At 37.7% G+C, this 14923-nt stretch overlaps 2 protein-coding genes across 4 annotated transcripts in view; both read right to left on the bottom strand.

Annotated features, from left to right (window-relative positions):
* kcnab2a (potassium voltage-gated channel subfamily A regulatory beta subunit 2a) overlaps positions 1–9402 on the bottom strand; it is a 77014-nt gene extending 67612 nt beyond the window's left edge. For 2 of the 3 annotated variants that reach the window (XM_056734182.1, XM_056734184.1), the window contains exon 1: positions 1528–1877. The gene's annotated coding sequence lies outside the window, so the exon portion shown is untranslated. Of the gene's footprint in view, positions 1–1527; positions 1878–9125 lie in introns of those variants that run through there. The other variant, XM_056734183.1, reaches the window with a different exon arrangement.
* A 132-nt stretch (positions 9403–9534) lies between these two features.
* Positions 9535–14524, bottom strand: park7 (parkinson protein 7). The gene is made up of 6 exons (XM_056734185.1): positions 14397–14524; positions 13311–13412; positions 12889–12948; positions 12542–12611; positions 10285–10371; positions 9535–9888 (listed from the first exon to the last, which is right to left on the bottom strand). Exons 1-6 carry the CDS (start codon positions 14484–14486, stop codon positions 9728–9730), a joined length of 570 nt encoding a protein of 189 aa, XP_056590163.1. The 5' UTR covers positions 14487–14524; the 3' UTR covers positions 9535–9727.
* Positions 14525–14923: the final 399 nt, after the last annotated feature.

Raw genomic sequence — 14923 nt, 5'->3', positions numbered from 1 at the left:
GACAGAAGCCCCGCGCCTGCACCACAGGATGATTAGAGAGAACTGTTAAGATGCTTCTCTCTAAGGAGAACCTTACATTTACAAACAGGTTTCTTCCTGTTTTCTAGAAAACAGTTCTGCAACTATTATGCCTTTTTATATCTGCTGAATAATAACAGCAAGAAATTACATTGAATTCAATAACAACCATACAGCTAAGTCTTAAAAATTACCAACATAGAAAACATAAAGAAAAAGGCCTTGAATGTCTCAGCCATTTTTTATTATTGTCTATGCCACCGTTTACACTAGCAGCAAAGATATTAGAACAATAGAAATTGTGAGCCATTCTTCTGAAGCCATATTTTGACAAAACACTGGAAGAGCATATAAATAGTTTAATTAAAAACCTTTATTATATTATGGTGATATGTAGTATATATGTTGCTTTTAGTTTAAATAATAATAAGCACTTATCTCTGTACTGCATTATAATGCACTTGATATTCTGAATTTGTACATAGCTCTCTAACCATCATGATTGTTGTTGTTACTTTTAAATATAAAAAAGCAGTATTTACCACCAATACAAACCAAATACAGAGCATGAAGGTTTCATCTATCATAATATGCTACGAAAACTATTTTGTTTATTACTCTCAAAAGAGTGCAACAGACCACACAACATGCTATTTGTTTATATTTGGTATATATCCTATCATTAAGAATAATGCCTTAATACATGAAGAAAAATCAGTGTGCTACACATTCAGCTAAAGTATGTTAACACAAAGTTCAAAAAGAAAAGCACAAACCCTTTGTAATGATTTCTAAGGGAAAAGACAGAGTAAAATAGTACCGATTACCAAACATGCTAATAAAAGTGTAACACATAATTTACAACAAGAACAGCGAGATCGACCAGCATCCTGTTCCTTAACGCCATAGCTTATGACAAGAACTTGCTGCATCAAATCCCAGTGACTCGCGCCTACCTCATACTCACCAGTCCTGGCCCTGTGCCCACAGGCAGAGTGACACAATCCACACATAACCCAGCGGAAAAAAACACTTCCTCTTCAACAGACGGTACTCATGATGCCACCCAGAAATAATAACGCAGCCTAACCTTGCAATCGCTATCAACATATACCATAACAGAAGCAGGAAAAGAATTCACATCGCCACTGCATTGCATAAAGCCAGCATTTGTGGGCAACAGATGGGCACTGCAGCAGGTGAGAGAAGGATGCTCACATTCAGCCATTAAATGCGTCCCGTTCAAAGCATTTTTCAGACATTTCCTCTTTTGGAGGTAACATTACTGAACCATATGACGCTAAGGTAGAGCAAATTTAGTCGCACACAGCATACAGCTTAGATTCAGGGAACTGGGAAACAGCCAGATAGAATAACTGTGCCAAATGGTTTACAGCTACACCTCTCACTGCAGTAAGCATATGTGCTCACCGAGACATGAAAGACAAGGACATATAAAGACACAAATCTCTTTTGTCTGCACACATACACGCACACAGGGAGACTCACGCTTAGACGGATGACAGGATGTGGTGAAGAGGAAAGCAGAGAGAAACGAGCGCCAGAGCAAGTCTTGTTGCTTGACTACCCACTTCAGTCCTCTGCCGACGCCTGATGCAGTGTTTCCTGCTCGGCTAGGCTGAAGAAGAGTTGGGTGGATGCAGCCAGATTGCCTCTGCCAAGCGTCAGGAACGGTGACGAGCAAGAGAGAGAGGGAGGGTGGGGGGGATGAGACGGGAATGGTGAGTGGTTTTATCCTCCACGCTACCCTGTCAATGTGTGTGCCTGTATGCCTGAGTGGATGAGTGTGTGTGAGAGAGAGAGAGAGAGAGAGAGAGAGAGAGGGGGCGGATGGGCAAGAGAGAGAGAGAAGCGGTGAGTATGTGCAGGCGAGTCACCCAAGACAATGCCAGTGAATAGAGACTGAGGAACACAGAGTAGATGCTGCATTAAACACAGGGTACCTCCCCCTTACATCACAGTGACGCAGCACTCTGCTAGGGTTGCACCAGAATATTCGATTATTCAAATATTCGTTCGGTGGGCTGGCATTCGATTTTCAATTTTGAGATTCAAATATTCTTTTTTTTCTGGCATCCCCTGGAAGCGGTTCTCATTCGTGCTTAAACATGAATTGGCCCTGAGTGAACGTCATGAGTAAAGGTATTTGCACATACAGTCCAAAATTTTCGTATTTGGCTCTCGTTGGTAGGGTGTCTCTGAATTTTTATAAAAGGCCACTCAAAATGCATGATGGATGCAAAATACAGAAAATCAAACCCGGTCCAATTTTTTTATGACGGACGAAAATATCGGAGGCAGTGTGTAAATGTGATTGACACAACGTGAGGTCCTATTTATTTTTTAACGGCCGGAAATTTCGGACGCAAATTTCGGACTCAATGTACAATGGGCTTTAATCCGGAAGAGAAGACAAAAATGCCGAAGACCTCGGGTGTGTGGGAACACTTTAACTTCAGTGAGGACAACAAAAGCAGTGTGCCAAATATGCAATTTGAAACTGGCCTACCACAACAGCACATCAAGTACTGCAAGTAGTGAGACTATAAAATGCTAGTTTGTGATTTATTATGTGTTCAAAATTATGTGTGCCTTTCAAAGATCTGCTTATGTTATCAAACAACACAAGTGTAATTATTGAAAGATGCTTTGCTCTGCATGATGTCGACAAACCTAATATTTGGAGCAGTTTGGGACCCGGTAAGGACACAGGTTGCATGTCACTATATCGCATGTATCCAAAGTTGTTGTTATGGTGACTGACAGCTGAAACTGAACGAGGAATTTAAACAGTCTCATGCCCGTCATCCGTTATTAATCCATGTCTCTGGCGCGGTTGGCAATCAAACTGTGTCCTGTCTGTGCCTGAGCAACAAACAAGAAATACTCAAAACATTTCACTAAGCAAACGTAATAAAGAAAGGAAACCAAATATATCTAATTTACCACTGAAAACAAAACTAAACTATTTTAATGGCCGCAACAGTCTCCTTCATGTTAAACATTTAAGTCCGCACTCCAGCGCAGTTGGCAATCAAACTATGCTAGAACCTGAACCACAAACAAAAAAAATCCTCCAAACATTTTCCTAAATGATCTTAATACAGAAACTAAACGAAATTTAACTTGCAATTACAAACAAAACTGACTTTTTAATGTGAGCTGCACCGCTTCCGGCTCGCACTGTTCTGTTGTTTATTAAACGTTTATTCAATCTGAGTGCATCATGTGCATTGCACCAAAATGCGACACTGCACTCCCTTGGGTCCGCAGCAACACACCCGCACGTGTGAATTCGATTAGATGAAGGGTTCTCGACATAATAAAAATGCAACACACCGGACAGACACAGAGATTCCTTCCTTTATTAGAGATAAGAATATGTTCAGCCCCCTCTCGCAGAAGCTTCGAATATTCTGTGTTGATTACTAGCGAAGCTTCGAAGGTCCAAAAATGCTACACTCTGCACAGTCAGCGCTACAGTAACCATAAGGAGGAACAACGGTGACAGAACACTCGGGACAGCATGAGACAGATATGAGGCAAGATGACACACAAAATACAAACTAGCATCCTTCAAAGTCTTAGAAAACCCACCACAACATGTGCTCGGATGCTGTGACAGGTACATGGTCCTGAAAAAATTCCCATTATGTTTATGTCAGGGTATCTGTGGAGTCATTGGACTATAGATTACCTGTTTGTGCATGAAATTACTTTTGCAATACATTAATTTAAAATAATTAATGTGACAATGTCTGTAATATATTTCCTAATAAAAAGAATGTATGTAATTCATTTTAATGGGGGTGTTGTTCGTATGAATTATCCTATGATACTTTTAAAAAATAATACTTTTTTCTTGTGCATTTTGCGATAAACTTAAAAAGATAAAACTTAAATCTGTTAAATTTGGTTATTTAAAGGAAACACAATACTAGGCTAGAGGTTTATTAAGAAAGAAAAAAGCATTTCATCAAATTTAAGTTTTTGTCTCAATTATAAAAACTGGTCTTGGATTTAAGAGCTGTGCACACACATCCTTTCCTATATGTTTCTACATATTCAAATAAACTCAACACATTTTTTTCAATATTACCACTGGCTGTCTAAAATAAAAAATTACAAACCTTATACCTTTTAAGCCTCATTATTTAGTATCTTAGTATGAATCCTTTGCTTAGAGCCTTGGGGACTGCAGCAACTCTAGTGTTCTTGCTCTCGGTTCTTGGATCACATCCAGCCAAACTACAGCATCCGAAGCAGGGGAAAACTGCTTTCCTCCATTCTATTCCTGTCCTTGCACCATGGCGTCTACTAGGAAACACCTGTAACATTTCATTTATCCCTGCAATCTCCTAAACGATGCATTTAGTGTGTGTGCTGCAAAAGACTTTGAACACAGAACAGTGCAGGAATAAATGCATTTATGAACACCACGTACTGTAAGCTAAACTGTAAACGTTCATACAGTATGCCTACAAGTATATCTAATGCATAAGTCATATGGATGCATGCAATCCCTAATGGAGGGCCACATCTGTAGATTCAGCTGCATTATAGTCAAATGAATTTTGAGAGTCAGTTGAGTGTTTGTGCGGGTAATAATGGGTAATAAAAACAACATGCAACACCACCCCCTGGGGTTTTCTTTAAGGATAAGTCTAAAAACATCCCTTACCTATGCAGAGTGCCCATTATGTGCCATGTATCAACCTCAAAAACAGAGGTTTGGGTTCCCAAACTGTGGATTGCACCCCTCAAGTGGGTAGCACAGGGGAATAAGGTGGGTCTAGTAAGTCACATGGCTATTGTGGTGCATTACAGTTAAAACAATGAACATCTATAGTTTAAACCCCTGGTTCATCCGTGCTGTAAATGCGCTGGTGTCATATCTGTTAAAGCAAAACAAATGTCATTGTGACTTTTTCGAATAAACTTGTCGTCTAATGCACTGCAGTAGCCAAGTGACTTACAGCCTTATACTTACAAACAACATTTATTTTATATAACTCATTACTCCATGACTTATTTTTGAGACCAAAGCACACTCACACATTAGCTCTGGAAGCTCGAAGCGTTCTTATAATTTTCGGCATGCTCTCTTCCACTTACTTTTGGCCATATGTATATGACATGATTTAAAAAGAATTATCGATAGTAGAGGTTTCACTATCGATACACTATCTAAAATAAATAATATTGCGATAGCTACATGTATAGATATATTTGCACAGCCCTTATTACTGTGTTGTACTGCAAATATAGTTTAGTACAAAATTAAACAGTTGCACATATATTGTTTTGCTTCAAAATGTCACAAAAAAACTAAAAATGTCTCATATAATAGAATGTTTACACCTACACAGTCTAGAATCAAAGACCAAAGCACTTCATATGAAAAAGAAGAAAAAATAACATTTGTGTCCTTCTCTTGATCACAAGTGAGGTGTATTATATGTACACCATGTACAGTCCCTACAGCACTGCACCTTTTTCACAGACAAAAAACAAGGGAGCATGCGAGGGTAGGTGACTTTACCTTGACATTGGTGTAGCTTGCTGATATTATATTAAATACTTTTAACATATCATGTTTTTCTTAGGCATTGACTTTAAAGAGATAGAGGTATATGCCAAGGACTGAAACTAAAAGCTAAGGTTCATGTTCAAAATGTTAGTTACTCTAGCAAGCAGAAATTTAGGAATATTATATGCACACCTAATTATAATGAAAAGGACAGGGCAATTATATAATATAATGATGAGTGCCATTTGACAGCTTTGTTATTAACCTCTGCAATTGAAAATGTTTCTGAGACTAAATATGACTAATCTCAGCATACCATCCATAATATTTCAAAGTCAGTCAAGTAGAATTAAACAATGGCATAGAAAGCACCAAGGACAGTATGAGCATTGAGAAACGAATAAGAGACAATGAACTTAAGTTTCCATTCTCTAGTTTCCATGAACTAGGGATGCAACGATATGTATATTTTGGCTTATAACCGATAATTCTTGAACAATGGAATCCGATAACTGATATATGGCCGATTTTCAGAATGTAAATATTAATATAATTTTCCTAAGACTGAAACAAAAGGAAAAAAGTGGACAAATGTTTTTATTTGAAAACATTGACACAAAACAAGGTATCCATTAGTTCTCTTTTCACCCTGAAAATCACGTACCGAGCCTACTTTACACTAGTTAACGATTCTTTAACCTTCAAACTTTGCTAATATATTTTTTATTTAAAGGACACGTTCAACGCGATCCCACTTTCCAACCTTTAGTTAGGATGTAATGTTGCTGTTAGAGCATACATAGTACCAGCGAAATGATAGAGCTCAAAGTTCAGTGTCAAGCGAGATATTGTCTATAACAGAATTCGCTTTTCAAGGACTACAGAGAATGGCTGGATCAGACTACAGCCCTCTACTTCCCGGGTTCATGATGTCACCATTCCGAGTGCTTTTAATAACCTCCGCCCAAAGGAATACGCCTAAAAATGGGCGAGGTCTTCCTTAGAGTAGAGGAAGAGCCACTGGAGTAGTGTTCAGTTATTAGAGATTGTAAACTTTTCACTCAGCTACGCTCTAAACTACTTTCATCACAGTCCTACAACTGGAAATAAGAATATAGCTACACACATTATAAGATAACCAACGGTCAAATAACAGCATACATGACTTTAACATCGGCTGTGAAAGCTGATCTGTGTGTGTGTGCATACCTCTGTCTAAAACACTTAAATGAAACGTCCTATGAAGTCCTGCTTGCAGTCTCTTAGTCAATCTGCTTGTTTTATAATCCAAGTAAATTATTAGTGATAACCAATCTGAGGCCATTCAGTTCGGTTTCATTTCCCTTGCCATAGTAGAAAAAACACAATCTCTAACAAAGATTGACGTTTGTGTATGCACTAGCAGACCTTCGTTACACTTCGATCGATCTGCATATTTTTAACTGATGAAGTGAAGTTGACGCCATTGTTACTGCTTATTGTTAAAGCCAAAGCTTATGAATTCACGTGCACTGAGAGGGGGACAGACCAATCACAACAGCTTGAGGAGCGGAACACGCTGATATGGTATGGACGGGAAAGCAGGGAACCAATCACGACAGACCTTGTCAGCTTTACCAATCAGAGCGTTTTGGAAGGCGGGACTTTGAAGTAACCAGAAGAAATCCAGTCGTTTAGACTGAAATATGTTAAATATAAAGTTTTTTTTAAAACTAGAAACATGAACATCCATTGTTAAACACCAAAAAACACAGTAAAAAAACAGGGGAAAAACGGGGCCTTGAATGAACAAATTATAGATGTTTTCCAGATCAATCCAGAAAAATATTCTTAATAGCCACATATCTAACAGGTCTCAAGACAGAAAGCATTCAGACACCAGTCTGATTTAAACAATATGCTTCCTATAATTTACACATTCATAAATACTATCTACATACTGTACCTACATCAACAACGTTTTCCTAATAGCAGTAAGTGAATGATCACGACAAAAGGACAGTATCTACTCTAAATGCAACATAAACCTATTCTGAATCCTGAAGTTTGGATCTATTCAGTCTTGAATACGCTAGCCAAGTTCCAACCACTGATAATGTTAAAAGGGAAGATCCAATCAGGGAAGTCACTGAAGAGTCCCATAATTGCATCATTTAAGCAATGACTCAGTCTGGCTCATATTGCCCCTCCTCGGAGCATACCCGGCAGCTTTCTACTGTACTGTAACTACTCAAGCAGGAAAATGTGTCACACATAATATGTTAATATTAAAAATGCCTTTCAGGAAAAAGGGAGCATATATATACAGTACTGTCCAACCTCTCGGTGATGCTATAAAAGAATCAATGTGAGTTTCAGCATTACAGACAAAGCATCTTCCGCTAAGTCAAATCAAACGTAAACTAATTTCTCAACTATTCCTCTCTAATGTCTTCTAATCTTGTTTTCTTCAAGGAAGCCACCTATAGCCCTGATACAATGCATCACAAGTAACGTGCACCAGCAATACTCTTATTGCAGAACATACAACACTTTTGTGAAAGTGTATGTTACTCTTATGTTTAAATAGCTTCCGGCAGTACTTAAGTCCCAAATGCAGCTTATTAAAAGATGAGTAAGGCAGTGGTTGCTATTTTTACACTACTTTGCAGTGCTGCAGTGGAACGGAGCAAAGGCGAGCAGAAAAAAAGATGATGGGCTTGCATGCAGCCTGCGACCAGAGGTCTTGAAGTCTGGCTTCAGCTTCCTGTTCCTGCAGTCAGAGATGAGTGGCGCACGTTCACACATGGCTGAGGGCCTGTCTTGCTAAACTCTGTGCAGCCCAGCTGAAGTGTGAAAGCTGTAAAGGCCAGCTTTAAATAGTTCTTGACAAACCAAGTGCATTTCTCTGCAGGGAAGAGAAACTTATTCAAATTGAACTCATGTGCACTGACAGAAAATGCTTACTGTAGCAATTATTGAGGACGTTTATGCCAATTCTATGCATGATTGACTATATTTTTTTATATAGTTGCAATAAAGAGATAGGAATTCTGGATTTTTTTCTGTTAAAAATGAACAGATCAACAAAATGTTCTATACTCTCCTCAGACTGCATGTTTTTGAAACTTAATCATTAATATCAGCAACCATAAAGAAATACAATGGAAATAATAAAAGCAGATTGGATTTTATATGATTTTACAGAAGTCACAACTGAGATAAACGTGGTATTTTGCTGAGCTAATATATTATATACTATAATATCAGCAGACGATAACTTGGCATGTCAGCTGTCCATCACTGACTGAAGGTTTCCTCTCAAGTTTAAACCGAAGCTCACAATCAAGGCCACAAGCACATTATTAGCAAAATACGACACAAATAAACTATATTTCATAAATCCTTAGCATTTTATACCCAAACCCGACAAAGTAACGTTACATCCCAGTAGATGGGAAGTGAACGCCGATCCTACGTGACACTTGCAGCGGTTCACCTCAGAATCAAAATACAACAGCCGTGATTGATTTCTGGCATAATAATAGTTTAACACTCAAAAACGCCGTATTCTTACCTTACAGTGGGGCTTAGACAAACTAAATATTATATATATATACAGTGTTCGCCCCTAAACTGTGTTTTCCGTTCAGTCTGATGGATGTTGGACGAACTGCAGCGAATGAGTTGTTTTTGCCGCTTTCACACTCTAGGCACGCACGCGCTACAAAAGACGCATTCGCGCTGGGCAGGGACGCTCTGATTGGCTGGTGGAGTCTCCATACGACAGAACCGCGGGATTTGGTTGGCTGCTCTAGCCGCATGTCACTAGAAAGTTGTTTCGAGCGACTAATAGTCATAAAGGCTCGCTCGGTCGTGAAAGGTGTTTTTTGTTTTAATATTAAAAAAAGATAAATATTTTAAACTATCCTCAAATATTACAATTTTAAGAAGCAACACATATAATGTATTATTATGAAGCGAGCTTATTTGGTTTACTAGTTTATTCAGAACATGTGACGTCATAGAAAGCTATCACCTTGACTGACGCAGTGTGCATTTACTTGTCAAGCAAAATGTTCACATTTTATGCTAGAACAACTTTAAACAATTTAGTTTAACATTGGAGAAGATTGTTGAGTGCAATTTTAAGATGTGCAGATTTTTACAGTTTGAAGTTCAGTCCTTCAGGATTAGTGGAGCTTTAACTTGGGCAGCAATCTCTGCACCCATGAGCTCTTCAACTATAGTCAATGCGAACTCAAAGCTGGTTCCTGGCCCTCTGCTGGTGATCACGTTGCCATCCTTCTGAACACGAGCTTCTGAATATTTATAATGATCTGCAAAAAAAAAACAATGTCAAAATAGTTTATTTTTCTAAATAATTAAGAACAGTGTACAAACACCAGTTTTAATTCTATTATATGAAACATACTGAGATGCACTGCGTTGTAAACCCGATCAGTCTCAAACATATTGTACGTAGCATAAACCTACTTAATAAAAAATTTTGTTAGTGTACTCCACTTTTTGTATAGCTTACACAATTCATGTGCTGCATTCGTTTTTTTTTGTCCTACATTTGCGATGTGGGTGCCTTATTACTCAGCACCCTCTGTAGGACGTTGAATATGATGCCCTTGACCATATCTAGCACTGATGCTTTAAAGCATGCACGCTTGAGGCACTGATAATAGGGACCTGTACAGAAATGATTAGACATGTAGAGACATTACCGCCAGCCATCATCTTGTCCTTGGCACCCGGATGGGTAGTAACTGTGCTGCCATATGCAATACCATGAGCCAACAGCGCGGTTGGGCCTGAAACAAGTGAGAGAATTATTGAACAATCTCTTCCATTACCTTTAAATGCAGAGAATTCTGCTCAAGTGAGCTGTTGAAGAGACGTGTGCATTAATCATTGTCATCACACTTCACCATGTTCATCCCACCTTACAACAACGAGAAAAACTTACATTAAATGAGGGACTCCGGCAGAATATCAAAAGACCTCAGGAAAGCCTTTTTTAAACAACAATCCACAACACCGAATTCCTGGTGGCAAGTTCTGCTCACGATTTATTCAGAATATAAAAAATTGCATTTATTATTAAGCCCTGGCTGCTTTATTTTGAGTTCTGCGCAAATACCATTCCTGGTAGAAACAATGTGACCTTTATACGTCATATGACTCCCAGAAAAGCATCAATACATTCTCATCTAAAATTAACCATGTATGCAGTACATTTCCATCTAAATCTGCATTCTGTATTTGATGAAGCAACTGAAGAAGGGAAATATAAACAGAGATCTAAAAATAACAGTTTGCTGCATTGTCATTGGCAGCATCCTGGCTGTGCACCGATCTCATGTGAACAGTAATGAAAACAGAGCTCTTAACTATTGATTGTGCACCTTGGCAGGCACCCAGTGAGATCTAGCGATTACACTTTCACTGGCAGGACGTTTGCTGACCGCTCAAATCCATGCTTCTACTGTTACAGTGTGAGCCGGAGAGAAGCTCAGTCCAGTAAAAGGAGGCATAATGCGCCTCATCGCATATCTTATGGTAATCACATCATCTGTAAATGCAACATATTTGAATATGGAAAAAATAGAAATAAAAAAACACGAAATTATAGAAAACAGACAAATTATCATATAGAATATTTAGTGTCTTACAAGCACCACAATGTACAAAGCGATACTAACTGCGTACGTTTATTTATAAGTATATACAGTTTATACAGTAGTTTGCCTCACAGTCAAAAATAACTCTTATCTTAATCTCACTAGACCTTTCTTGAATTTAAATAAAATCAAAACAGGGGACGGATTCACGAAAATTAAGATAAATTAAAGGAATTTCGTAGGAATGTTCGTAAGTGCGATTCTCAAACATTTCTTAAAACGTTCTCAAATATTTTCTTAAGAACATCTACATTTTTGTCATAAGAATAAAATGATATGCTTGGTCAACGATTGAACTCGCTTGCTCATATGGTAACTGTATCTATACAATAAACTTGATGTGTGTAACAAGCACCTCTTGCCTATATATAAACATGTGATTTGTTAACCGGCATTTATGACCGGATGTTAGCTAAATGTTAGCAAGCGTTTAACAATTAATACTTATTATAATACTTCTGTGTGTCACTGCGGCATAATATTGGTGACCCTCTCCGTTTCAAGTTACTTTGTCCAAGAATAATGTAAAAATATTAAAAGTTAAAGTCAGGGAGCTAGACCTTATCATTATTATATCAATATAAATATTCGTTTATGGCAAGTTAACGTCAAAATTATGATTCTGGATCAATAAAATATTCGCCACATGTGAAACAACCAAATACATTAAATATCTTACCTTTTGAGATTTAAGGCAGTGTATGTATGTCTTTATTTATCTTTTACAGTGAAAAGTAAACTAAATCTACACAACTACAGGCTATGTCAAAAAGGTATTCCACAGCAATAAAAGGAGACATTTCTTGTTCATCAGAGTTTCCTAAGGGGACATCTGCCATTTTCTGGGACGCTCTCCTCTGTTCTCTTTGGCCACATGGGCTCAGTGTCCCCATTCATGCCCTTCACAAGTCCTTGAACGGCAAAGCCGATAGCTCACATCTCTGCCTTCAATTCGCTTATAGATGAAGATGCATGTGTTTTTATGTTGCCAATTATTACTCCTCATTACTCCACATTATTCCTATAGTTTGTATTTCAGATTTTTTGTTTGCAGTCATAATTCTAATCCAACTGTGAGCACCATATTGACATGTGCACACATCATAAATAAAACTATCCAGACGGTTCAGATATCGTACATTTCCAAAGGCCTGATGGGAAATCCACATCGTAGGAAAAAGATAATATAAGACTTCTCTTCTTGACATTTTGCCTAATGAAGCATTAAAATATCTCAAATAAATGATGTTTATCTAGAAGAAGGTTAATGTGTGCACGGGGGTCACAATATGAAGATTACCTGCACAGATTGCAGCGATCAGACCCTTCCTGCCCTCTTGGTCCTTCAACACTTCTTTCACTGCCGGAGACTGTAACACGCACACATATAAACACACATACACATACAGTACACCATATGTATTACTAAAATCCCTCTAACACTGGCAGGACACTGCTGAAATTTACATAATTATGCAATGTTTATATTTCACAATGCGTCTACATTTCTAACCTCAGCAGATGACTCAACGATGCTATCTGTGTAGTCATTTCAAAAGGATGCAGCATAATGTTATGCAAGATGAGTACGGTGTGAAATATGGTGTGGAATATGTTCAAAAATAGATGAATAAAAGACATTAGTACCTCAGAAAGGTTCTGAGCTCCAAGCAAACCTCCAGGGAGCAGAACGACATCATATGGACCCTGTAAAGAGATGACATACAAGAGATGCTTTCATTATCTTATCAAAATAGATCCTAAAAATTGGGCTTTGTTAAACAAAATACGTTAGAATCATGATTTTTTTATTTAGTTATTACAAAAATACTGCACCTGTACCAAAGTGGTACATTCTTGCACCGTTAGTGGCATGTCATTATTTGGCCAGAAGATGGAGACATTACTCCATTCAAGTGTATCTTAACTTGATTCAGCCTAAGTTTACAAAAACTGATTTAGATATTAAATACAGAAAATCTGACATAAATGACAAAACATGAAGTGTTTAAAGGTGTCCTTTTACATTGTCCCAGGTACCCAGATCCAGACTTAAGTTTTCAGCAAACCTGTTTCCGAGCATCCTCGAGGCTTGAATCAGGACAGATCATGACATCACGGCTGCATTGCACAGGTTCTTTACCTGTCAAACCCGCCACAGTAACAGCAATCTGATGGACAGAATACAAGACACTTACTTAAAATCTATTTCAAATTTATTTCATAAGACGAAATCATCCATTAAAACAAGTAAAAGCTTTTCCAAATTAAGAGCTACATTTGACAAAATGAGAAATTATTTCATTTTTAAAGAGCTGCTGGCATAAAGAATAGATTTAATGGCGACTTCCTTTCTGATGCAGTATGTATTTTTTCACAGAACTATTTTTTTAAACACATGAGTATAATTCATAGCGTCATACAGGTAAGTGCTCACACAATGTATGAAAATGCAGTAAAATAATTCATGATTTTTCTTTAAATACATATTATAGGATGTAGATTTACAATAAGTAATGCTAGTTATTATTATACATAAGAGCAAGTGCATTTTGGGTAGTTGACACTTGACAAAGATTTCCAACATGTATAAGTGAAAGTGTACATTTTATAGGCTGTAAAAGGTCACAATTAATTTTCATTACTTTTATTTATTAAGTCATTTTAAAAGTTAAATATTCCATGCAGCATCTCAGTTATTTAAGATAAAAAAACTGAATGTATATCAACTGTGAAATAAATCACAAAAAGTTTTTATATCACATATAACACTAATATCACTGCTCGGCATGACAACTAGACAACTGCTTATAAAATCTCTGTTTATTGTTTAATTTTAGAGTCCATCTGAACTGCAGCAGTGAACTTTTGACACTGACAACTAAACTTTGACATTTACACTCACAGCTCAGAGTCTGACAGCAGTGTGGTGGTCATATGCCCTTATACATAACCACCATTTAACAGCAATGCAATAAAATGCATCTGTGCATTCACCATACAAAGAAGCCAACCACAACCCAACACAAAGACCATGCATGCATGCACATGCACTTGACGCACACAATTAGTTAACAGAAGTCGTGCATGCACTTCAGTAGTTAGCTGAATGCAACACCGTCTCAGTGTTTTGGTATGTGATGTATAATACAGACCCCAGCTCTGCGCATGACATCCACAGGGATCACAGTCTCCATCTCCTCAGCACCCTTCGCCAAAATCACTAAAGCTCTTTTTCCAGCCATGTCTGAGCGTCAGTGGGCCTGTGTTCGTCTGTATATTACCCCACACTTTTAATTTGAAATGTGTTTCCGGGTCTAGTTAATTGTGGGAAACTTCCCTGCAAAATAAAAGTCCTCACAGTTTCCATAAAACCTTAATATAAAGCAATCGACGCGGTGTTTCTTCGTTACTTAAATGTATTCATTTAACTTTCTATGTAAATTATTTTTGAGGGAACACATTCAAGTAATGCTTATAACGTAATGTGACATCGATATTCTATATTTGGTCTAGCTGTATAGACTTTTCTTGGGACGCAGGTGAACTACAGTTTTTAAGCACTAGAGGGAGCTGTAGGCCGTTGAATTTCAGTTCAGAGTTGCTCTTGATATAAGCTCGATGTGTAAACAAAAAGTTTTTATAAAAAAATTCATAACAGCGGCAAATTTACAATTACTAA

This window comes from Triplophysa dalaica, chromosome 21 (genome assembly GCF_015846415.1).
Source record: "Triplophysa dalaica isolate WHDGS20190420 chromosome 21, ASM1584641v1, whole genome shotgun sequence".
Classification (NCBI taxonomy): Eukaryota; Metazoa; Chordata; class Actinopteri; order Cypriniformes; family Nemacheilidae; genus Triplophysa; species Triplophysa dalaica.
Note: the sequence above shows the minus strand (reverse complement) of the source record. Positions and strands in the feature narration are given on the sequence as shown.

Bases quoted from the DNA above. Each gene is read 5' to 3' on its own strand.
- park7 (XM_056734185.1), bottom strand. From the start codon at position 14,486: ATGGCTGGAAAAAGAGCTTTAGTGATTTTGGCGAAGGGTGCTGAGGAG. The intron at 13,413-14,396 runs GTCTGTATTATA...TCTGTCCATCAG, and splicing joins ATGTCATGCGCAGAGCTGGG to ATTGCTGTTACTGTGGCGGG. The intron at 12,949-13,310 runs GTTTGCTGAAAA...ATCTCTTTACAG, and splicing joins TCGAGGATGCTCGGAAACAG to GGTCCATATGATGTCGTTCT.